Genomic DNA, 26,441 nt, shown 5'->3' with positions numbered 1-26,441 from the left:
CCACTATGACCAACGAGAGATGTAGAGGCGCTCACTGTTAATACTGGATCGCAAAAAAGAAAACCATGCATATACCCAAAGACTGTGTCAGAAAAACACTCAGGCTAGTGCTTTGTCCATGTGTTTGTTGCATAGACTGTAAAAAAAATATGGACAAAGCATTCCCCGGGTCTAACATGGACGTAAAATGAAGCCTGTTATTCCTGCACTGTAAGTCGCCATCTTTCTAGATCCGTTTGGGCCCAGCTGGCCATTGGCTGGCTCCGTTTTGGCCCAGCTGGCCATTGGCTGGCCCAGACACGAGGCGGGACTTCCCCACTTCTTCTCCGTTGGTTTTTATTTTGACTCGAGTGGGAGGGGAATCCCGATCATAGACTGTAACGGTAGCCACGCCCCTCAGAACATGCACGACTTTATGGTAATTTGTTTAATAAATGGGACCATAATTTTCCAAAACGAATATTATGACATTAGAAATGAGACTTTAAACTAGTGACTGGAAGCAGAAAGTATTCATGACCATGTTTATTAAGGTAATACAGTCTAGGTGAAGTTGGGCCCAAATACATGGACTTCTATGGGGCTATGGGTTTTTCTGGGTCCAATGACAGCGCCACAACATGCCATTATATGAACTTTCAGGAGTTTCAGGCTTCACAAAATATCTGTCTGACTGCCCCCCTGGTTTGTTGATAAAGGTAATATATACGGTAAGCAAAACTTTTGTGTGCCAATTTGCCAAAGTTGTTTTTCTTTTATTGCTGGGATACTACAAAAACAACAACATGACCTAAGATGATATACAGTACACCCAGTGACCCTGTGACTCTGCACTTCTGCAGATAATCACTTCACTTCCAAACTTTGGCTGCAAAGTGCTTTTGATTTCAACCACCAAGTACACAGTATGTTGGATAAACTCAAGACCATTTACAATCAGTGTATAGACAATAGACATTTAGAAATATGATATGCAAGTTACGGATTCAAAACAACTACAGAACTAGAAAATTGCGCTCCTGGAGCACAGGTCTCTGCCAGGCCGGGTTGTCTACTCAGGGGCCATACATTTGGAAGGCAGTTATAGACAATTAGAATGGTATATGAGACATCTGACTGATTTGATCACATGACGTTAGAGATAATGTGTAGTTTGTGTACCAATTAGGGATGTGAACGACTCGGTGTTCCGCAAGTCGACGTGTCAAGGCAATTTATCGATGTGTCGATCGATCTTTCGATCGATTTTTCGATCACACAAGGCTGTCTGTATCAGAAATGACGTTGGGTAGCTGATCAATGCATCTTGAGAGGCTAGGATAAAGATATCAAGGATTTGATATCGATGTCACTTTTATTTTCGATATATTGGATTACATGCCTGCAAGCGAGTCAACACAACAGCGGATGCTTCCGCAAACATTGGCCGATCGCTGCCAATGCAACACGTCACGGCTTCCAGGTCACAGAGGTCACAAGAGAAGCTAGCGACGTAACGGGTTCAGTCTGTGAGAGCTATGCCAACAACATTAGCTCTCCACTGCTTCAAATAACAGATCAACACAGCTGACATCGACGAAGCCAACGCAGATCCAGCACATTCTTTCAATTAAATTTATTTTGGTCGAGATGAACATGAGTGAAAAGTCAAAAAAAAAAATCACATCCCTAGTACTAGTACCAATTTTGCACAAAACTTGTACGAGTTGTAGCAAAAGGTGTGTTTTGAAGAAAACGCTAAATATAGGCCCATCCAATATAGGACGGACCTATATAGAAATTTGCATCATCATGCAAGGAATCCAGGGGGAAATTATTTTGATTGTGTGGTCACACAATCAAATTCAAGGTTCAATTCAAGGTTTCTTCATTGGCCTACTCAGGGTTTGGGAATGTGCGTGCAAAGTTTCATGGCAATCAACATTATTTGTGACATTTTGTGTAAACAGGCAAGGCAATACTTTCTGAATGACAGGTGAAAAAGCTGACAGAGACATCTTGATCACATGACCAGTAGACTGGAACTCACCTATGCTTTTTGAGTGGTGCAACCACTCCAAGGAACAGCAATGTCCGTGTTCACCTATGCCTGTGTTCACCTATGTGTGTCTGTGTTGGTTAATGAGCACCAGTACATGACTATGAGTACCAGTAGGGGCGCTGTTGTGCCAGAAACAGAGAGAGGGATAGTGCTGCACAGTTGCCTGCTAATGAGAGCGATAGAGAGAGAGAGGAGTGTGTGTGTGTGTGTGTGTGTGTGTGTGTGTGTGTGTGTGTGTGTGTGTGTGTGTACACGTGTGCGTCTTTGCATCAATTTAACAAAGGTACAGACGATCAGAAATCAGTGATGTTTGCGCTACTGTATGCCGAATTGAAGTGGACTCGGCCCCAGCCTTTTTTTTCACTCCTTGGAAAAAAAAACGTCTGGGTTTCCGAGGCTACATGACCAGAGACATAGTGCGTACCGATTTGTGTGAGTTTTGAACAAAATCTGTACGAGTAGTAGCAAAAAAGGGATATGGAGGATGTTGGTTAAAAATGGAATCCATCCCATTCATAAGATGAGCTAATTCTCATTACAACAATGTTTCTCAACAGGGGCGATACCACCCCCCAAGAACATCGGGGGGCTTTAGGAATAGAAGTTTTCTTTTGATTCAAAGGACCTTGATATTGTTTAGCGGGTGCTGGCCCAAATAGTTTGAGAACTAGACAAAACCAAACTGTACGCTATGAACGTAACCCCAGTATTACAAGCGAGATGTCCCACTTATAGGGCAGTGCATAATAAAAATAACTACAAGTTGGACACCAACACAAAGGTCTGGTCTTTAATTAACACCAGATGCACTCCAGCAAAATGTCACTCTGTCATCATCATCAGGTCAAAGATGTTTGTATTTGGAGGTCTAAGGGACCAGTGGGCCCACTACAACAACATCAGAGTGTTTGACACAGAGACCCACTTCTGGCTGAACACGCCTTCTGAACAACGTCTTCCAGAAGAACGCAGGGCTCATTCAGCCTTTGCTTACAATGGAGAGCTGTACATATTTGGACTTTGAACATAATTTATACCTTCAATGATCTTGACGTGTCTATATCGGTTCCCCCCTTCTAAGGGCTGTTACATGATGGGAGATCGAATCATCCGCTTTGGATCATACAACACTCCCACCGAGTTGATTGTGATTGTGATTGTGACTCAGTTGGAGTCTGATGTTCCATTATAATTGTTGTTTAACCCATTAAGACCGGGAAAGCCTATATGTTGTTCTACGTACCTTTAAAGATGGAGTGCCGTGATTCTTGTACTTTTTCTGTTTTGCATGTGTCTATGTAGTTAACATTACTCTAATAGACCCCCAGGTGTGGTTATAATATTCAAATATGTCTTCCCTGTGTATTTTTGGTTTCTTCATGAAAGCTGAATCATTGAGAGCTAGTTATACATAATAATAATATATATATGTAATTTGTAAGTTGATTAGTGGTATACTGTGGTTACTTTGCGCCAAAAAACGTCCCAGCCAACCCGCCACTTTTGATGCGTATGCAAATAAAACAGCAAATTTGTGCCTGATTTGCTGGGACCAGATTACATACATGACCATATTTCTTACGTCATCATTGAGAGCTAGTCATACATATACTATATATATAATTTGTAAGTTGATTAGCGGTATACTGTGGTTACTTTGCGCCAAAAAACGTCCCAGCCAACCCGCCACTTTTGATGCGTATGCAAATAAAACAGCAAATTTGTGCCTGATTTGCTGGGACCAGATTACATACATGACCATATTTCTTACGTCATCATTGAGAGCTAGTCATACATACACACCATGTACTCTGGTCCCAGCAAATGAGGCTGTATGACTAGCTCTCAATGATGACGTAAGAAATATGGTCATGTATGTAATCTGGTCCCAGCAAATCAGGCACAAATTTGCTGTTTTATTTGCATACGCATCAAAAGTGGCGGGTTGGCTGGGACGGTGCATACGGACCGGGCGAAAAATATTACTTGCGCGCGCTTACAGGAGAAGGCTGGACTGGGGAGGGAGACACTTTTGACTTCTGATTTGTAAAGAGATAAATTGGATTCTGTAAATAGAAAACTCATTACTGGAATGGAGTGAATGGCAGCAGGAGCTGCTTCGCTGTGACTGAATAAAAGTGCAGAAAAGTGGCGGCAAAAGAGAGTGCACCTATACAGTATGAGTATTCCTATTCCCATTGGTAAGCAGAGGTAAAACACCCATAGATACTGCTAATTTGAAAGCCATTACCATGACTCTGTTGTCAGCAGAGGTTAACATGTTAATCAAATGAGCCCATTGCTGAGGAGGAAAAGCTTCTGTAGTTTAGTGGCAGCATCAATTACACAAGCTAAGCACTTGAGTTTTCTGTCCATCTCTGCATGAGCACTTCATCACAACATGAAGGCCTCTGGACCCATCTGAAAATGTTTTGTTCAAGGGAAGGTTTATCTATAGCTATTTTTGAATAGCCAACATATACATTCTTTAATACGTTTTTCAGATAACTTAAGGTTAGGATTTAGAAGGTGAACATCGGCCACAGGTCTTAAAGGGCCACTTCACCACTTTTCACCCTATCTTCATACAATTGGTTCTCACTAATGTTCATGATAAAATACCACCATTCTTTTCTAAACCAGTCCACCAGTGACATCATTGTTAGGCAGATAAAAAAATATGTCCAAGGCATAATTAGTGATAAATGTTGTTACAACAACATGTTGTAACATGTTACATGTTGTTGTAACATGTTACAACAACATGTTGTGACATGTTACAACAACAACATTACAATCTAACATTACAAACTGAATGCACAGGCGGCCAAAATCCTAACAGTTTTCTGGAAAACTTCACATTCCTATTAAAAGAAAGAAAGAAAGAAAGAAAGAAAGAAAGAAAGAAAGAAAGAAAGAAAGAAAGAAAAAAAAGAAAGAAAGAAAGAAAGAAATGCTATATTGAAAGGTGTAAAGTTACAACAGGTCTAAATGGTAAGAACGAATAATTAGTTTTTCCAGGGTTGAAAGTGAAAGTGGATGCAACGTCTGCTTTTATCTGTACAAATTAAGCTTCAAATGAGAGAGGGATTTGACCACAAAACAAAATGAGCCACATCTCTCAACACACTTTAACAAAGCTAGTCTGACTCTACGTATCAACACATGGACACACAATCAAGGGGGAGCATGTATAAATTCCTGAGATTACCCTCAGTGGGGGGAATCTCTGGTGGTGTGACCTTGCAGCAAGCGTCTGTCCTCAGTCCCGGATAAAAGATACCACAACAAACAACCAAGCGTCTGTCCTCAGGACAAACACAGTCCTGGATAAAAGATACCAGAACAAACAACCAAGGAAAGGCCAGGATTGCCATTCTCACTCTTGAGTCAAATCAGCAGCCAACTGCCAGATACACAAACCGCCGTTTGATTTGATAATGCCTTGAACACACAATCACAGAAAAAAGGATGGCTCACATGTCTATGTCTCTAAGTGTTTATCCACACTATATCGTTAGTTGCCTGCCAACAAATTAGTGTTCATTTGAGTTCCGAGCTTGAAGGCTGTAATCAACCTTGCTTTGATGCCTGTGTGTGTCCCGACTCCCGGGCCATGATCTCCATCTACCACACACACACACACACACACACACAGACACACACCAGTGGGTTACTACACTCAACGTTTTAGGCCTGCAATTTCATAAATGCCATTTTTACCCTTAACCCTGAATGCCGAGTTATACATACAGGTGCACAGAGATGTCACATACCTAAAGTAGTAGATCTACAAGCTCTCTATGTGTCACGATGCGATACGTTGTGAGCTTGTACAGTACATCTTCTACTTTCAGTGTGCGACACAGGTGCGCAACTAGTATAAATCCACTTATGTTCTTGTCTTTATTGACAGTCCACAGCATAGGGAACAGGGAGAGAGAGCATACAGCAAAGGTCTGAGAGGCCAGGGACGCCAACCTAGGACTCTCTGTCAGGCATCACAGTATGTGGTACGTGCCTTAACTCAGCTGTGGGCGCCCCAAATCAGGCATACCTCCAACCCTAACCCCCCTAAACTTAACCTTAAAGGCAACCCAAATCTTTTCCTAATTGTAAGCCTACTTCTCCAAAATGTTTTAAACATATTTTTTTAACCATGAAACAACCATTTCTCTTGTGTGAGGAAAAAGACAATTTCACAAAAAATGTGTATTTCTCAAATTATATTATACACACACACACACACACACACACACACACACACACACACACACACACACACACACACACACACACACACACACACACACACACACACACACACTTATACAGGACACACCTCGCTCTGCAAACACGGAGCGCCACAAAACGGCGAGCGTGTTGACATTTATCAACTGCCTATCTATCTGATGTGGAAATTATGACCGAAGTGACTTCCTCTGGGTCCCCGCAGTTGAAGGAGGGACAAAGTTGTTTCCATGTAATGTAGAATCCCTCATCTTTCTGGTGCTGAGGTGGCAGATAGGAAGCTCTTCATGGTCATAGACTGCTCTACTCTGGAGAGGAGTATATCCACCGTCATGGATGGATCTCCTGCCATTACAGGATACAATAGACACCGGTGGTTCTCCACCCTGCTGCTCCTGAACACCTGGTGTTCCCCCCGAGGAGGCTAATGGAATTCACCTGGTGTCCTTTTTAAAGAGATTTAAAAATCTAATGTGACATTAGGTTTTCTGAGCTCAATCGCAACCAAAAAAAACGAATCCCATATATGACATTGCAGCTCAAAAGGCTTCACAGACACAGAGAAAATCCCAGGCCACAGAAAACACACACACACACACACACACACACACACACACACACACACACACACACACACACACACACACACACACACACACACACACACACACACACACACACACACACACACACACACACAGGATAATAGTTTGTGATGTTTGGACAAAACGTGTAGGAGTAATATCTGAAAAATCTAACAGATCTGATTTTTTTTTTATATATATTTTTTTATCCCACGATTTTGTAACCTAGTTTTCTTTTCACCCAGTGCCAATTATCTAATGTAATCCTGGGCGCTACACTTCCTCTGCCAACCTGGGGGGGCAGCGGACTGACCTCATGCCTCCTTCTATGCATGAGGAGTCCAAGCTGCTTCTTTTCACCTGACAGAGGGGAATTTCCCCGGCCGGACGTAGCGCGTGGAAGGGACACGTTATTCCGACCAGTTCCTTTCCCCTCCATCAGGCGCCCCGGCTGGCCAGGGGGAGGTTTTAGAGACCAGGATTACGGCATGTTTTTGTGAGGGTATCTACCCTAGGGGACACGGGGAGAACATGCAAACTCCACACAGAAAGGCCCTATCGCCAACCCCCGCCTCGGGTATGGGCACTGATGACGCGGAGGAGGGAACAATCCGCCAGTGCCCACAGTGTCCCCAGCGGGAATCGAACCCAGGACCTTCTAGCTGTGAGGCGACAGCACTACCAACTGTGCCACCGTGCCTAACAGATCTGAATTTTAACGGAATTTAATGGAAATTTCCCGCTGTGTTCAAGATTTTAGGCATTTTGTTCAAAATTGACCAATCCTGCAAACTTTGGATGGCAATCTTAGCCAATGGGGATGGAATATGGGGAAGCGGACGGGTCTGTGTTGATCACATGACTATAGAGATAGTGTATACTACTAGATGTATGGATAAAATGTGTACGAGTGATGTATAATAAATGTGTTTTGCACAAATCGGCCTCATGGTGGCGCTATACAAATTGGGGCAATTGTTGGCATCCAGGGAGTGTGTGTGCAGAGTTTGGCATCGACCGGGCCAACAGTGCGGGAGATTAGCTGGTAACAGACGGACAGACACACGGACACACATGGAAGTACGGAGTGCAAAACATACTCTCCCCATACCTTCGGCCTGGGGACAACAACAGCCGACTGGCTGCGAATAGGCAACGAGGAAAGGCAGAGACATCCGACATGGCATTGGTCGCATTATCCGACAATTACTAACCCTAAGCCTAAATCTAACCCTAACGCTAACCCTAACCTCTTAACCAGCTACGTAAGTCCCCTAACCTCATATCAGTCTTACCTGGCCATGTAAGTCAGTTTCACTATGTTTTAGTTTTGGTGGCAGTCATTTCACTTCCGTGTTTCCTAATGGCAGCCAGTATACATGCAGTAGGCTCCAGGCGAGCCTGCTGGCTCGACTGCATTGGAGTGATAAGTAACCTACTGGTGATTATCGGTTGATAACATTTGAAGCGGGTGTCTCAGTACATACAGGTCAGGGCTCATTCCACTGAATAATTACTGCATTATTCCAGCTTGATGGGTCTTTTCAATGTGACCAAACTGCAAATAACAGCCAAGTGGACAGTACCACACAGCTATCTGTGATGTTTGAACTGAATGTTATTGTACTTAAATAATGCCATCTCTATACTTTTCAATTTTCTTCTTTCAGTCAAGGCACTAGGTGACCCCGGAGTCTGTGATGCTTCTTGCCTTCTTTCCATTAAAAACAACTGACTTCTCTTCTGGTTGCCTTTGCTGCCGATGTAAGTCAAAAACAGGCGGCTGTTCCAATGACAACACTGTTATTGCTACACTGGTATCAACCCTCCTCTCTCAAACAATGCTCATGTTTTTCCAGCACTTTGGCAGCTTCTTTTCTACATTACAGCTCCCTCCAAGCATCCCCCATGCTGCAATGCTGGAGGAACCATGGTGAGTGGAGGGAATGCCAAAGTTCCCTTTTTTGACCAATGCGATAGTCGGCAGTCGTTGATTTCACCTCAGAGAAGAAACATGTGGTCATGCCCGGAGATTTTTGAATTCCTTTTTATTCTGCATCCAAATCGTTATACAACCGATTGAGGTCAGCGCTGAAAATAAACGGACCAGGGCGTTGTTTCTTTTCTTAACCATATTATTCTGACTACTGAGTCAATCAACAGCAGGAATTTGCATTCAACACGGGTAGCAGTCTGGGTCACTCTAGTAGGGGAGGCACGGTTCAGTAACACGATTGTGATAAAGAACTTCGTATCTCTGGGCCAGACGACAGCCGACTCCCCCGCCCTCCGCGCCAGCGATAACGATATGAATCATTTGGTTCCCACGTCTCTCTCTAACCACACTGCCCAGCACCACAACAACCACCACAAGCGGACTTGTTCTGTTCTCTTCAAAAGTCAAAACTGATCCTCTGACAAACCACAGCTGCCCATGTCGGAGGGATGTTAGTACACCGGCTGAGTGTAGCAGGTGTGTGTGTGTGTGTGTGTGTGTGTGTGTGTGTGTGTGTGTGTGTGTGTGTGTGTGTGTGTGGAATACGGAGATATGGAGAGAACTGTAACTGTAAACTAATTTTGTTCATCAATGACGCAGAGGATTAATCAATCAATCAATCAATTTTCAATTCAGGCCTTTAGCAGACGCTAAGTACGATCAAAGTATTAAGTAAGCACTATAGACTGCTATGTCCACATACGTCTAATCAATCTTCAGAGAGGTGAAAAAGTGGTTGCACATACAATCCTATATTGGATACTCAAGAATAGATGAAGGTGGTTTGAGCGTTAATAACTTGTTAATAACTTTCCTGTCCGACCAACTGTGTTGCTCTCTGTAGAACCTCATTTAAGATACCTGCACCATAACCTTTGGCAGTAAACCTGGAGCACAACTCAGCCGCCTGTTCTTAAAACATTGAGTCTTCATTTAATAGCTTTCAAGGTGATGACACCTGTATTCAATTGCACTTGCACTATATATATATATATATATATATCTCTATCTCTCTCTTGTCACAATGCTGTGCAAGGCCCATCAGGCTGAAACGCATCCGTTCTGTCAGAGGTAAATAAAGCATGTAAAAAGGACATCCTTTATTCCCATTTGTACCCTTGAGCCGTAACTGCACCTACGTATAAGACTAACCTTCTACTTTGGAGTGCTGCGGGTTTTATGCTTTTGCAGTTTGTTTTTCTCGCTGTTATTCACCAGTCACATAACAAACGCAACGGAAGAACTTGACGTGAAAAGGCAATCAAATCATTCCTCTTGATTTGATTGCCTTGGAGGGAGCCATGGTTGTGGTGCTGGCGGGGCAGGGCGATCAACCCATTTAATGATCAATTCTCATTTACAATATGGAGACTAGAGAGGGTCATTTGATGAAATGGAGTGCGGCTATACGAGCAGAATAAGAGAAACATCAATCCACATTAGAGAGGAGATTGGACTGTAGCGATTAGAGATTCACGTGGGTGCTCAGCTATGGTCCAATCAAATGTCATTCCACCAAAATATGGAATGACCTACCAAAATTCATACAGTAAGGCAGGGGTTCTCAACGTTTTGGCTGGGGACCCCCGGAAATGCTTTGGCTATGTCTCACGACCCCCGCCCCTCTCCCCCTCCCCACCCCCAATACAAACTGACTGCAAAATAACCTTAAAGGACCACTTCACCACTTTTCAACCTATCTTCATATAATAGGACTTAGGTCCTCAGTAATAATCATGATAAAATGACACAATTCTGTGTCTCATAGGAGGGCTGTGGGCAGTCTTCCAGTGACATCATCATTAGGCAGATTATTTTTTAAACAAGATTCTTTTTACAAAAATGTTTAGATTTTCATTATCGTGAGAACGATGGCTTCCATTTTCACATTGCAACTTTTCAGGACTAGAAAGCTTGCAGGTTTTATTAGATTGTATTCCCCATCAATGAGGTAACTGGAAGACGGTTTCTGAACTGCCCACAGCCCTCCTATGAGACACAGACAGAGTAGAAAAAAATCGTGCTGTTTTTTCAAGATTATTAGTGAGGACCTATTATATGAAGATAGGTTGAAAAGTGGTGAAGTGGTCCTTTAATAATAGAGAGAATATATCATAAATGAATACTGAAACCAGATATAATTATTAAGGACAGTTTATGCATGTACTATGTGTACTATCTATCCATCTTCATTTCCATTTTTCAGCAATTCAGTTCCAATTTCATTTCCTCCTTGAACCCCTTGATAGCAGAAACCTCTTCCCTACCCCCCTTTCTCTGTAAAATAATATGTGATTTAGGTTTGTTGTTGGCTCCACGGCCCTAGTTACTACAAAGGGCTCTAGAAGTCTCCATCAAACCCAAGGGGTGGTGGATGAGGATCCGTCCAGTCGCATGCAGGCGCGGAGAACATAATGCCAACACAACGAGGTATTCACATACATTTTTAAGTTGATTACAGACAGAGAAATATATACAGTAAGAACAGTGGATCTATGACATCCCTAGCAGATTATGGAAACAGGAAACATGCATATCTCATATTGTACATACTATACAGTCAGTCCAATACCGTAATGGAGTCATCATGTCATGGTTATCAATATGCATGGTTATCAATATGCTTATGCAGATAAATGATTTGTCACTGAGTCAGGCAGCTGAGGTCATATATCATAACTGTTAGTGAGCTTTATTTCAATTGTAATAGTACTTAGTTTAGACTAGTCATTGGTTAGACCAGTCATTGGTCCTACAACTTATCTCAAACCCTCACCCTAACCCTAACCTCCCACAGGGCAGCACACCTAAACCTAACCTTAAGCCTCTCCCAACCCTTAACGCACCCCTCACAAACCTTAATCCGGTAGTTTTAACGCACCCCTTACTAACCTTAATCCGGTCTATTTAACAAACCCCTCACCAACCTTACGTCTAACCAATGACTAGTCTAAACTAATGCACCCCTGTAATAATTATTAGTGTGGTTGCCAGAGACAACCAGACTATAGTAATTGCCTGACTTTATTTATTTATTCCGTATAAACCTTTCCGGGTCCCTGTGATGTGGATCAATACATCATCATACTGTACTTATGCAAGACTCAAAGCTTGAAATTGTCAGTACAATCACACTTACAATTTCCCATAATTGCTAGTTATACGTGATGAATTGACTACAATGGACCACAATGGAAACACTTTTTGTGTTGTCCTTAATTACAAAACCTTTGACTGTAGCCTACTAGTACTGTTATGTACTGTTAACAACCGTGTTAATAAATTATTCAATCAATCAATCAATCAAAAGCTTACAGATCAGGCACGCGTACCAATCATTAAATACATTACACAGCCCTGAAAATGTCAACATGGTCAGCCCTGATGAAGACCGTATAGGTCGAAACATGTCGGTTCAATAAAGTTTTCCTCCTTTTAACATCAAGTGTGCCCGGATCTCCCCTTTGTTCTATATGGTCCTGGTAGTGCTGTGGTCAAGAAATGGCAGTTCTTCATGAACACTCAGGATACACTAATATGTGACTAATATGCATCTATAAAGGACCACTCACAATCTCATGTGATTTGAAAAGAATTCCACACAAACACATCAACAAATATTATTCCTGACACTGAAACAGTAACTGACTCAGGCACTCAACAGCTATGGTAATGCAGACAGACAGAAAAAAAAATTCTAAGAAGTACTGATCAATAGTTCAATAGTTGGTCAAAAACTAAATATCATGTAGCTGTCAAGAACACAACTTCTAACCATTAACATAATAACGTATAACATCTGATAATGTAATACAACTTAAGAGACTACAAATTCACATTGCATCACATTGCATCAATTTGCATTGCATAACAAAGGTGAATTTTTGTGTGTGAAGGACACTGGGACTTATCAACTGTTGCCTCTCAATATCAGCCTACAGCACTGTGTTCTATGTGTGCACAAACACCACACACACAATAAAATAAAAGCCTCAACACCTGCCACAGATAGAATGTGCCACTGTGTGTGTGTGTGTGTGTGTGTGTGTGTGTGTGTGTGTGTGTGTGTGTGTGTGTGTGTGTGTGTGTGTGTGTGTGTGTGTGGTGGCCATCACCCTGGCTGGCAGTGTACTTCTAGTCTATTCTGTGTGTTCTTTTGTGACATGGGGACACATTAGCAATGAACATGACCTTTGGCTGGAATCTGACAGCAGACAAACACAGATAAACCAATATACAGGCCAGGTCATGCATGCAGTGCACGCACGCACACACACACACACACACTTACAGTTCACCAGGAAAGGAAATATCGTGCACATAGTCCAAACATGTCACCTCAGAGATGTACAGCAAAGGAAGGCCACGCAAAACAAAGGAAAAACTACGGACAGGAACGACTAATCGATAAAATATTTTTGATACACAGACAGCCCACAACTGTAGGGTAGTTTCAAACTTTTTCATTTCAAGGACCCCCCAGCATTCTAGGCCACAGACCCCCATGACTCTGAGATGTATACTAATGACCCCCTGGAACCCCTTCAAGGACCCCACTTTGACAACCACACTGCTGTAGGGAATATACGGTAGGAGAAACAGGCATCTGGTTGATTGATTGGCTGTTAATCTTTCAAGGCTCTCGCTGACATTAGCAAGACATAAGATATATATATTAATATCTACGGATTCTACTAACATCTCTGCTCCCTACATGAACAGAGAGACAACTAGAGACAGTGAGACAGACAGACAGATGTGATGCTGAGTCAAGCTGGCATACAACACAATGATAAAAAGGAGGGGGGGGGGGGGGGGTTGCAGACCTGACTCTGTCTCCTCCTGCCTGCCCGCCTGGTTCCCCATGCTGCTGGTCCGCGTTCCACACCTCCCACACTTCACTCCGGGGGGGCCGGGCTAATCCAAGAACCGTGGCTGTGCTTGGTGCCGACCGTCTGTCCGTACCCCCTCTTGCAACGTGCCCGTATCGTGAACCCCGCAAGAAAACAAATGAATGAATATAAATAAAAACAAGTTTCTGTCCTCTCTCCTTCTGTTCCTGTCGTCTGGCCACTGCTCCTCCGGGACGACAGTGTGCATGTGGAGGCAGGCAGGCTGGAAGTCCCGTCCCGTGCGAGTGGCCAAGTGATTGTGTATGTGTATCCTCTTGGATGGTGACGGGGTGACACACTTGTTGGCAGGCAGTCGTCGTGTGGGCTTCATTATCAGTGTGCTGACTGGAATCAGCAGCACGCAGCTAGGGAGGAGGAGTGGCTTCCCCAGCAACACACACACACACACAGCACATGCACCATCACTCCTTCCTCAAGCTCCTCCTCTTCTGACTGCTGTCCAGTCTCCCAGACAGAGCTGGTACAGTCTCCCCTCCTCACATTAGAGGAAAGGAGCTCCATTTGTCTTGGGTCTGTCAGAAGGTGACGTCACAGCTGCGTCTTTTGTGTGAACTTTCTTTTTTTTTTTCAAATACCGCCAGTCTGGGAGCCTCTAGCGAACTCTTGTGCGATATTCAAAACAAATACACACCCACACACACGGCAGCTTTTTTGTTCTTTTAGGGGGAGCACACAAGGCTGAATGCACTGCTTTTTCTATTCTCAGTACAACTAACACAGAAGGAGAGGGGAATGGAGAGATGTGAGAGAGATAGAAGAGCAGAGAGGGAGAAAAAGAGAGACAGAAGAGAGGGGGGAGACAGGGAGAGAGGGTATTGAGAGAGGGGAGAGAACGAGAGAGATAAAGGAGGGAGACATGCATGGGGACAGTAGAGAGAGTGGAGGGCGACAGGAAGAGAGGAGGGGGGAGGGATAGGTATAGACTATAGAGGGAAAAGAGAGAGAAAGAGGGAGACAGGGAGAAAGCAGATGGGGAGAGAGAAAGAGCTGCAGAGAGATAGAGAGAGGAGGGAGACAGGGACCGAGGGGGGAGAGAGAGAGAGGGAGAGAAAGAATAAAAGGTTGTTAAGGTGAATGAATCACACGACTGCACTGATCTTTGCAATATTCATGGTGTTAAAAGCTACAGGGGAAGAAGGGAGTTGACTTGTGTAGACTCACTGTTTTTTGGTTGCGAGAGGCCCTGATATAGTCACTGTTTTAGTGTGTATGAGTGAGTCAGTCAGTGTGAGGTTATTTCCCATGACAAAGAGGCACTGTCACTAACACGAAGAGCATCTAAATGCCCAAGTCACGTCAAAAACAGCTGCTGTATAGGTCACATGCAGTGTTAATTCTGATTGACACTAAGTATAGGCTAACAACTAATATGTGCCATTAGCTTGCTTTGCTGCATATTATTGTGAAGATGGAGGGTGCACAGCACACTCTGTGACCTTGTGATGTTCTGAATGACGACTTTAAAGAATTTCAAGATGTGTATGGGCTCAGATAAGTCATATGCTTTACTCCAATCAATGTCTAATATATATTGGGGGATATAAAGGTTTGCATTTCAAAACATATCATGCTATCATACATTTGACGTGATTCCTCATGTGTGATGAGGATGTACAAACTATTGCTGCTTCCTCCTCTTGCCTCCTATATAATGTCCTTGTGTTGGAGAAGCATGTCCACCCTGGTAAACAAACAGTCCTCTAATCCTGCTAAGAATGTTCTCTGCGCCACAGGACCCCCGTCTACACGTCCCTGCAGGCCTCTTTCAAGGTCTGGCGAGAGAATCTCTCTTTCTCCTTGACATTTCAAACTTTTGCTAACACGTGATGAGTCATGATAATAGAGATTTTTTAACTCTGTGGCAAAAAAACTAAACAATATCACTATATGGTGGCAGAGTGTGTTTCCATGTTTAGGTCCTGGTGGTATAAATAATGTAACGTTGTGAGTGTTTATGCTCATGTCTGAAGCACATTCCCAGATGAGCTATGTTGATTAGGAGCAGCACGGTTCCATGATATTTGTGCACTGCATAAGCCTGTAATGCGTCGTGTGTGTGCGTGTGTGTGTGTGTGTGTGTGTGTGTGTGTGTGCGCGCGTGCAGAAAGCCCATGTCTGTCCGTCCACATGTGTAATCAGCAGCACATTATGCTCATACTGGGACATGGAAGTGCGGGTGTCAGTGTGCGTCTGTCACGGCTGAGTGCTTATGCAGGCTGAGGCGTCCCAGTGAGACTGAGGGATGTTTGATTAATTCATCTGACAGGTATGAGGCGTCTGGGTCTGAGCCCCGCACACCAGCCCCACCCCACTCTGAAAGCTGACACACGGCAGATGGGGGGGTCTGAGCTTATCCAGAGTAAAAACATATTAGACCTACCATTGGTCTATACAGTATATAGCATATACAGTATACTATCTTTTTCTCTGCGCAATACATTCATTCATTTCATTAATTAACACTGTGTAGCTGCCTTCCTCTGCCTCACCGTGGCAGTCAAGGTTAAAAACATAAAACCACCCTATTCCCAAGGGCGCTATACTAGAACTCCTCCTGTTTTCGCTCTACACGAAATATTTTCTCTGAAAACAGCTGCTCTACAACGCGGCACAAAATGAGACAAGTTGTGAGCATGTAGAATGGCTATTTTATGCTGAATGTTAGCCACAGAATAGGGATGCTAGGGTTCAGGACAGGTGGTTAACCAAACCAACACACATGATCTCTCTCTCTCTCTCTCTCTCTCTCCCCCCCCCCCCCTCCTCTCTCCCTCCCTGCAAGCCAAGGTGAGAGGACACTATCAGTTTAGAAACCGATGGAAGCTGTGGATCTCGTGTGCGGACAACAGAAGACCGCAACCCATCTGCCGATAGCTTGCTGAACATATGGCGTATAACCTGAGGCGACATCCACTCCATCAGTGAATGACAGCCTTTTCATACAGCCAAGGGTTGGAGGTTGACGAGGAACACACTGTACTTGCTTGCCACATCCTCCCTGAATGACACAGCAAAATAAAAATATCTACTGGTATAGGGCTGGGAGATATGGAGATAACATATCAAGATATCTTTGACCAAATATCTCAATATTAATATTGTGACGATAAGATCGTATTGTGACAATGCATTTTATTTTTTACACTTAAAGGACCACTTCACCAATTTTCAACCTATTTTCATATAATTGGACCTCACTAATGTTCGTTATAAAATACCAAACAAAATCTACTCTGTCTCATAGGAGGGCTATGGGCAGTTCAGAAAACCGTCCATCAGTGACATCATCGATAAGGAATCCAAGCGAATAGAAACTACAGGCTTTCTATTCATGAAAAGTTGCAATGCAAAATGGAAGCCATCGTTCTCACGATAATAAAAATCTACATGTTTTTAAAACAAAATCTTGTTTAAAAAAAAGTCTGCTTAACGATGATTTCTGAACTGCCCACAGCCCTCCTATGAGACACAGACAGTAGAAAACAAATGGTATTTTATAACGAACATTAGTAGGACCAATTATATGAAGATACCTGTATTGAAAAGTGGTGAAGTGGTCCTTTAAGGCTCAAGTGATTAAAACCAGGAAAAGACAACACTTGTGCTATATCATGACATTATTACGGTAAAAAAGGAACAGCTATCCAAAATCCTAGACAATATCTAGCCTCATAACGATATATCAATATATTGCCCAATCATACCTGCAGGTACACTACAACAGCGAGTAAAAAACCCTTTATGGCATAGTAAACCTAACAGCAGGCAGAGAGAGAGGGAGATTGATAGGACGAAGGATAAGCACGTTAGATAATTAGGCCCTTATTCATCAACGCGGTGTACACCCAATTTTGGGCGTTGATAAATAAGTGCCTTAGTCTCTTCCATGTTTACAGACAGTGAAACATCTCTCGCAGGACTCCTAATGAAATGGAAGGGTGGATAAACATGGAAGTGATTTCAGTGGCATAAGAAAGGAGGTCAACGCTCCATATAAAAGCCTACAGTAAGCTGGTTCCTGTGATTCACCACATGTTGTCACATCAGCAATGATGTCATGAGAAAGGCATCCGAGTGTCTCTGTTGCTTCTACAAAGTATACTGTATGATGGAAGTAGTGTGCTCCCATTACAGCAGTGTTTTCCAATAGAACAATGTTTCCCAACCTGAGGTCCACTTGGAGTGAAAAAATGCCAAAAATGGTGGGGGGAGTCAGTTTAGAGGTAAAACTCCCACCCGTGTGAAATGAGGGGCACTCTTGTCATCGTACATAAATTTATGTCAGCGCCGCAGACATTTGACATTGCTACATAAGGTACATAAGGTGGTCTCTTATTGGCCAAGCGCTCCCACCAACATGTGATTGGTTAGCTCGTTTACATATGACGTAAGTTTGACTAAGGTAGGAAGGAAGCAAGTACAGACAACTCCATTCTAAAACATGTGAACATGCACGTGAATCTGTGATTTACAAGTTTAGATTCTCACGTACATTGAGACTGACCGACGCTATAGCAAGTCTAATCAGTTGTGACAGTAGCAGTAACTCAACAGCAGCAAGCCAAGAGTGAGAGAGAATCCATAGGTGAAGTTGTGCCATGATGTGCTCGGCTTGCCCAATGGGCCTGTTATTTATAGAGTGGAACTGACTGACTGTCCTCTCTCACATGCTCCGTAAGGGGCTCCTCTCCAGCGAAAGCTTCAGTAAAATATTGATGAAGTGTTTTTAAAATAGTTATCAGCACGAGCCCAGGCTTTAACCCTTTGCCTGGTAGAACACAGCATCTGATGACATGGAGAGAGAGATTGCTCCTTAGTTAAATTAACTTGTTAACATGAGAGACTGGAATTATTGACCCTCTCAGCTTCTGTGGCTGATGTTGTGTGGCTATACTAATAGCTTGGCGATAACTGGAAGCGATATTGATGTTTCAATGTTATCAATATAGGGATGGGTCTGTTTAATCAATTTATCGTTAATAGGATCAAAACTCTGTTGCAAAGGTTATATTGTCATCCAAATCCTGCTCATAGTAACTACATTTTAAACTTAAAGGATACCATTTATTTTGTTAGCTTAGACCAACTGCAGGTGAATACTCTATGGTGCAATGTTGAGTACAGGTCTACCAAAGTGGGCCTGCATTATTGCGACCGCAGATCGCAGTTTACTATGAAAACCTGCATTTCTTGTCGGTCACGGCTCGTGACATCACGCCTCCATATATGGTCACGCCTCGTGACATCACGCCTCCAAATATGGTCACGCCTCGTGACATCACACCTCCATATATGGTCACACCCTCATGCCCCACGCCTCAATACAGTATATGGTCACGCCACAGCCAGCGAAAACTAGAGTTCTCAACAGGCCCGAAAATTAAGGCCCAGCCCTACCTGGGCCCTCATCAAACCCTGTACACTCAAGACACTGCCACCGCTGCCACCCTTAGATCTCCATATATGGAGCTGACCTGTTCTGACATTTCATGTTGATCTGACCGCATCAAACCCTGTACACTCAAGACACGTTCCATATATGGCCAGACCTCATCAAACCCTGTATACTCAAGACACTGCCCCTGCCGCCACCCTTATATCTCTATATATGGAGCTGACCTGTTCTTACATTCCATATGTTGATCTGATCCCCCATGCCAAAGCGCCAGCACTCGCCCAGCAGTCTGCCATCACCCAGGCGGATGCGTGCGCCATGCACACGCCCTCAAGGCGTCTTACTGGTTGGTATTGATGGTATTAGACTGTTTGAGGCAACATAATGTGGATGTATAACAGAATAAAAATGTTTTCCCAAAATCTATGCTTTTTATGGTTTATTAATCATAAATCCAGGCCAGGTCAGCAATGTGTCAAATCGATGTATGTCTCTGCAAGACTGTTGACTTCGAAATTCTCCCCGAGCGCCCGTAGAATGGCTGCTCAAACCACTAAAACCTGGTTCAGGAAATATGTCACGCCTTCTGGCCGGTCTCTCCGACACCAAGCACTAGATAACAAAGCATGTTCACAGTCCAAGGTCGTAACCAAACTGTTTTTTGATTCTGCTGTGTTATATGCTGTTTTTAACCTTGCCCTGTGCAGCACTGGAATTTTGTTTTTAAACGTGCTATATACAATTAATTATCATTATCATACATGGCAGGCACTTCTACACGTGTGAAATACTTTTTATTTTCTCATTTTAAAGTATTCTGGCATAATTCAAGTGCTGAATTCAAGCCTAGTGCAACCCAAAGGACACAGCTCTTTTGACAGTTCATGCTCTTTTTGAAGAGTGTGATCATCATATATCACTGCTGAAGTCTGCCATGTGTGCCTCAGAGTCTGGCTGCTTCCGGATGCCAGGCTGAGTTCCATCAGACAGATATGAGCACTGACAGTGCTCAGAGTCTGGCTGACCCCCCATGCCAGGCTGAGTTCCATCAGACAGATATGAGCGCAACACTGACAGTGCTTCCTACAGTAAGTGACATGATCACTTTCACAGACTACATCTAAATAGCCATTGATCGCATTATCGATACTGGCTTAATCTCGATTTTTTTATCCATTTTGTTCTTCCCGCACGTGTGCACATACAGTACAGCATTTTCCACAGATTATCGCAGGACAACATCATAGGATTCAAATATCACAGGGCACTATGCCGATTAAAAAACAGGCAATCCTCTATTCCTCTAAACAAAACCAAGTGCCCTGTACTTAGTGACTTACAGTAGTGCTATGAGCAGAAGGCTATGTTGTGGTTCTCAATCCCTTGCATGCGTGATTGACTAGCACACTTTCCCCATCGCATGTCTAATCTGATTTAACAGTGGCTGATTAGCCTGATTGGTGGACCTGTTTGACTTCTTCTTGTCCATAATGGCATTAGTTGTCTGTCTTCATATGACATGATGTGTGCTAGTGTGGAGCCTTTAGCGTGGAAGCCTTTCAGTACAGTTAGCCCGCTGGGAACACTAGTTTTTTTTTGCATGTGCTGTAACAGGGTTAGAACATTTAGCTCAAATATGGGAAGCAATGGATAGAGAAGCTAACCTAATACACTGGCAGACAAATCTAGCCTAAATCAGATCTGTGCCACATCGAGATTGAAATCCGATTGGTTTAAATGAGTCCAACATGTCACATGACTCATTTAAACAAATCAGATTCCAGTCTGGATGTGGCCCAGAGCTCAGATTCAGGCTGGATTTGGTTGCCAGTGTAAATGGGGCCTAAGTGAATCGAGTAAGGTCTTGATAGAGCAGAGAATAATCTTTTTGGAGAAAAATGAAAAGGAATCAAAGGAAGAGGTTTTAGAGAGAAGGGGAAACGAGCCTACACTTAATGATTCTGCAGGGGTAATTTTAAACACTGCTTTAGATGTTGGACGGATGCAAACTAGAAATTGCCAGAATGCAAAACTATCTCTACATCAGCTTGTTTTGCATACTAGATCTCTGCCTGGGAGGAGGGGGTCGGAGGAGCTCACAGCCTCACACTCTCATAACATAAGTTTGTCTTCACGGCTTGCTGTTAATAAAAACAAAAAGCTAGTTATCAAAGAGAGAATAAGGTAATTATGTCCATAAACCAATGGCAACCAATTGACGATAACAAATCTAGGCCAAAGCCAGTTTTAAGCAAGCATGTTAATTAATATAACGTGCATGACACAAAAGAAGGGATCTGTCACGTGTGTGGAAAAACCCAAAGGTTGCTTATTAGGGACTCAAATCCAATGAGAGCATATCATGCTCTAAATGCATGTGAAAAGGCTTGAGAGGGACATGCTTGGACCTGGGTTCTGAGTGTCTCTATGTCCTATGGGAATCCCTTCGTTTGCTAGGAATCAATTAGTCTCGCTTCAACACAACAGCCCTTTGAAGAAGTAATATCACCAATAACACAACAGCCAAACACTGTGTGTATGGGCTCCTGTAAGCAAGCACGACAACAGTACCATTATGCTGAAAACAAGACAATTACAAGAGAATGAAAACCTAGAATACAACAATTACAATGTCTGTTTGACACGAAACAATGCGGTTAAGGTCCCTGCACACTGCTGCGTTTTTCAGATTTTTAGCAGCGTTTTTCCAAAAAAACGCATCCCGTCTGCAAGGAAAGGACCTTTAGTGTTAATTTGGCTTTAATACTGCATCTGTTGGAATAGCTCCTTTTATCGAGTGTTACGTAGTGGCATGCCATGTGCTTGCAAAAGGCAACACTAAAACACAAAAGATAGTGTAATTAAAATACAACAATGGCTGTCATAATACAGCATCACCTTATGCATTTTCAATACTTAATACAGTGATTAATTAAAATGCCTGAAACTGTGTAATGTAATCACCACCAGTAATTAACATGTGCTGTTAGATTGCAAATGCCTGCCCTGCCTTTAGTGGAGTAAAGGGACTGTACAGTGTAAAACATTTCCCATGGGTTGCTAAAGGGCTTGATATCTTTGTTGAGTGTGGTGTTGCGCACTGAAAATAGCTGTTTTACAACCTCACAACAACGTGTGGTGATGCGTTGTGAGCTTGTAGATCTGCCATGTTCAAGCAAGTATAAATCCGGCGTGCGGTCTGTCAGTTCCTACCATCATCACTGTGACATTGTCTATTATGGTTAGTTACACCCTACATCTGGTATTTGCCATGATACCAGGGCTGTAAAAAACCTGGATGCCTTTACAATGTCAGACTAAGTATTGATGGCGTTGTGGCCAACCTGACACACCCGTACAGGTAACGTAACCACATTGCATTGGAGCAAGTGGAAAAAAATGCAGATGTCAGATAAAACCATTGAGGATCATTATTTTCCTTTTTCTATATCAGAAATACATCATATTTTCCATGCAATTCCCAAAACAGTTGGACTGCTGTTCAGGCAGTTCAATAGACAAGTGCCAGAGCGGCAGGCCATGAATGTGTCCATTCTGTTAGCTCTGGACCAGACCACAGACAACCACCTGCATCACACCATGAATGTGTCCATTCTGTTAGCTCTGGACCAGACCACAGACAACCACCTGCATCACACCATGAATGTGTCCATTCTGTTAGCTCTGGACCAGACCACAGACAACCACCTGCATCACACCATGAATGTGTCCATTCTGTTAGCTCTGGACCAGACCACAGACAACCACCTGCATCACACCATGAATGTGTCCATTCAGTTAGCTCTGGACCTGACCACAGACAACCACCTGCATCACACCATGAATGTGTCCATTCAGTTAGCTCTGGACCTGACCACAGACAACCACCTGCATCACACCAAGCCAGCCAAACAGGAAAAGAGACAAGGCGGGAACAGAACACAGTCTTAATCTAGACTAGAGTGTGCTCCAGTGAGGTATAGGATTGTGGTGATCAGCTGGGGCCCTCTAGTGGCCACCTGCAGGTAGCTGCACTTATTTTTACACAGCAAGATGGAGAGAGGACATTAACACAAATCTTGCTCTACTCTTTCACCTCTTTCAGAAATGTAACTAGAAAAGGCTGCTCCTCAGAGCACAGGTCTTCACCAGGGGTTCTATCCAGGGCTATGTCCGATGTGAGATGCCCCCTATGGGCAGAACAAAAAGCGCTTTTGGAGGTGCAGAGGCCCCTCAAACAGGCGATACCAATTTGGGGTTGATTGGATGTTGCATTCAAGATAGTGTTTTTGTACGAATTAGGCCCCACCCACTAATCTCTGAAGCCAGTTATAGACATACAGTATGGAATATCAAAATCACGTTTCAAGGTCCACATATAACAGTGTGTGTGCTGCTACTTCTCAAGAGTGTTGTAAAAGAAGATAATGGCTAGCAGATGAAATTCACTGAAATGCATCTGGCTGGAACTGACTAGGCACTGTTGGCACTAGGCAGGTATTCAGCATCATTAGCCTACCTATTTTGGCTCGGGTGGTGCAGTGGTAAAGTCCCTGCCCATGCACCACCACAGAGGTTGTGGGTTAGAATCCACCGTGGTGCATCTGGCTTTGTCAGGCATCTATGCGAACACAATTGGCCCATGTTTGGGGAGAGCCGGGTGGGGAGGGTGCACATATTCCTATGGGCTGGGGTGGCACCTGTCAGCAAGGTGTGTTGGGTGGGACTCGGCTCCTCACTGGCAGGTGAGTCAGTCAGTAGGATACAACAGCAATGGCAACACAGAGATGTGTGTGGGGAGGAATGAATTGGCATGACTCATGAAATCAAAGCCTTTATACAGTGGATGTAACATAGTGTGAAGCATGTCAACATGAGCTGCAATGTAATGGGTCTCTTACCAGTGAGGCTACGAGGACGTGCCTCTGCCAGGTCTGAGATGGCACTCATGGTGACCGTCTTTTTCATGCGTGAGCTGGCTGCTGTGCCCAGGGAGGGCTTGGTCAACGCATCATCACTGCTGGCTCTCTTCAGCTATAACAAGACAGGAGGATGTACCATTATTGTACTGTACACCTTAGGCCTATGGGTAAACACCCGGTTTTGATTTCTACAATGAAATAAGTATGCGACTTGCCATCATCGTATCTGACAATTAACACGCAACCAAGCATGCCAAGCATGTAATAGCGCACCAAGATAAAGACCTTGCGCCGCCGACATTTTAATTTTCGCATGGCATATTTATTTATAGCACGTCATAAAATGTATATACAGTATCTCTTTTTTTCTGTCAAAATAAGTTGACGTTATTAAACTGGTTACCGAAATCATGTAGAGTGCGCTAGTATGTGGTCGTGCGCTAGTATGTGTAGTGATAATCTTACCTTACTGAGGCGAAGATCTGAGGCCAGTGTGCTGGATGATCTGGAGGTCTTCATGGCTGTGGAAGAGGGGACGAAGCTGGCCGGCTTTGCCCGCTCCTGGTGTCCTGGCTTGGGCAGGCCCACCTTGGTGGTGCCCGCTTTCAACATGACCGTTTACCTGCACCTGCGGAAAACCACAGCAGGGAGTGATGTGGAAAGGTATGGTTATCACACATGGTAAAATCAATACTCAGAAGTACAACTATAGGTTCATTATTGGAGCATCACGGCTGGGTGCCGGCACAATTGTGGATCAATAGCTTTGGCTGACAAATAAAAAGCTCATTATGTGCAGATGGTGACACGGTTTGGTATTAATAGCACCAATGGTTTACTTCAAAATAAGTAAGCCAACAGTGGGGCACAGAGAAGATTAGGCCACTTCCTGTTGGAGGGAGGAGTGAAGAAAAGAATGCCCAACAGATTTAACTTCAAACTACTTGTTTCCACAACCTCCTCACATCCGCAAGCACGCTCACCAAACTGCTGTGCAACTACACTTTTGAGCTCCTTGCGGTAGTTTGAACATAAAAGTATACAATAATGCTATTGTTCAGTTTTGATACAAATTTGAACGCTACAGCATATGGCCACAGGGAGCCATACATTTTACTAAGCGATGTACGGTGATCTGCTTTGCCAACTACCATAGGTCCGTAGGCAGTGAGTAGCTAAAAAGGAAGGGCACTTAAGGAGAGCCATTATTACAGTGGTAAATGAGCTATGCAGCTCCCAGGATATTATCTCATTGATTTTAGGGGACGAACTTGGAAATGATGCATGATGGGGTAACCCGATCCTTCGCTTTTGAGGGCTTCGTGAGCTAATAGGGAGTCCCTATCCGTCTGTCTTCTCCTTTGGGAGTAAAAAGGGTCATCTTGCTGCAGGGCTGAGCTTGGCAAGATTTCATTCTGCTTCCTTCGATTGCAATATATACTGTATGGCTATGTTGCAATTATTGGTTTGAGATTCTTTACATTTGTGGGATTCCTGCATCACCATTCCGTGGCTCCATCCCAGTTCTAGTTCATACAAAGGTTACTGAGAACTATTCACAGAATGATTAAATGTAGTATAAAACCATGAGATAAGAGACAATGTAACGAACTACAGCTATGGGACAACTTTATTGTCACAATACAGTTTTAAAAGTAAAAAGTGAAATTTGTTTTTGTGCATAGTTCTCAACCGTAAATCAAGCAACTCTGAGCCTGAAGTAGATCCAGGTCAGCCACATATTCCCAATGGAGGGTTTGTGGTGCCTGATAAGGCTTCACACTAGTAGAGGAGTATAATTATAGAGAAAGCTTGCAGGTCCTTACAGACTGATTTGGAACACACTGTATGTGCTGTTTCTGTCTCTATTTACTGTTTGTATAGCACCTCTGTATGACACCAAGCCCCTTTCATGGCAATGTCGTGTGAGCGAGGGTCAACATCTTGTGATTATCATTGCTTCTCTCAAATCTTTGACTTGCCCAGACAAATAAACTTTGGTTCCAATAGCATTTGACATACTCACTGGCACTGCACCACCTATCAAGGCACACAATTGACATTTTCTCCAGCAATGGTGAACTTTGTGTAGGCGTGATGAGGAAGGATTGTACTCTTGAGGATATATCCTTCTGTGATGTGGGAGTTAATTGAGGAACTAAATGTTCTGTGAATATGTTCTACACATTTGCACAACAATTTATGACATGATGTGAGAAGAAGTTCAGAGTACAGCGTCCCTAACCTACTTTGTTTTCAGAATCTTTGTACCACTGCAACGGATCTTTAAACAGGAACTCTTCGTTCCTCTGCAGTGATACAGTACTATAGGAGCAGTT

General features: G+C 43.4%; 1 protein-coding gene across 10 annotated transcripts in view; it reads right to left on the bottom strand.

The window, feature by feature from the left end:
* Nucleotides 1-26,441, bottom strand: part of specc1 (sperm antigen with calponin homology and coiled-coil domains 1) — a 113,146-nt gene that overhangs the window by 71,727 nt on the left and 14,978 nt on the right. For 8 of the 10 annotated variants that reach the window (XM_083786739.1, XM_083786740.1, XM_083786737.1 and 5 more), the window contains exons 2-3: nt 24,568-24,730; nt 24,082-24,214 (exon numbers count right to left, since the gene is read on the bottom strand). In XM_083786739.1, coding sequence (XP_083642865.1) covers nt 24,082-24,214; nt 24,568-24,714 — 280 coding nt within the window. In that variant the 5' untranslated portion in view covers nt 24,715-24,730. Of the gene's footprint in view, nt 1-13,698; nt 14,083-24,081; nt 24,215-24,567; nt 24,731-26,441 lie in introns of those variants that run through there. The other 2 variants (XM_083786743.1, XM_083786744.1) reach the window with 1 other exon arrangement.

Source organism: Protomyctophum parallelum, assembly GCF_964188405.1.
Source record: "Protomyctophum parallelum genome assembly, chromosome: 1".
NCBI classification, from domain to species: domain Eukaryota; kingdom Metazoa; phylum Chordata; class Actinopteri; order Myctophiformes; family Myctophidae; genus Protomyctophum; species Protomyctophum parallelum.
Note: the sequence above shows the minus strand (reverse complement) of the source record. Positions and strands in the feature narration are given on the sequence as shown.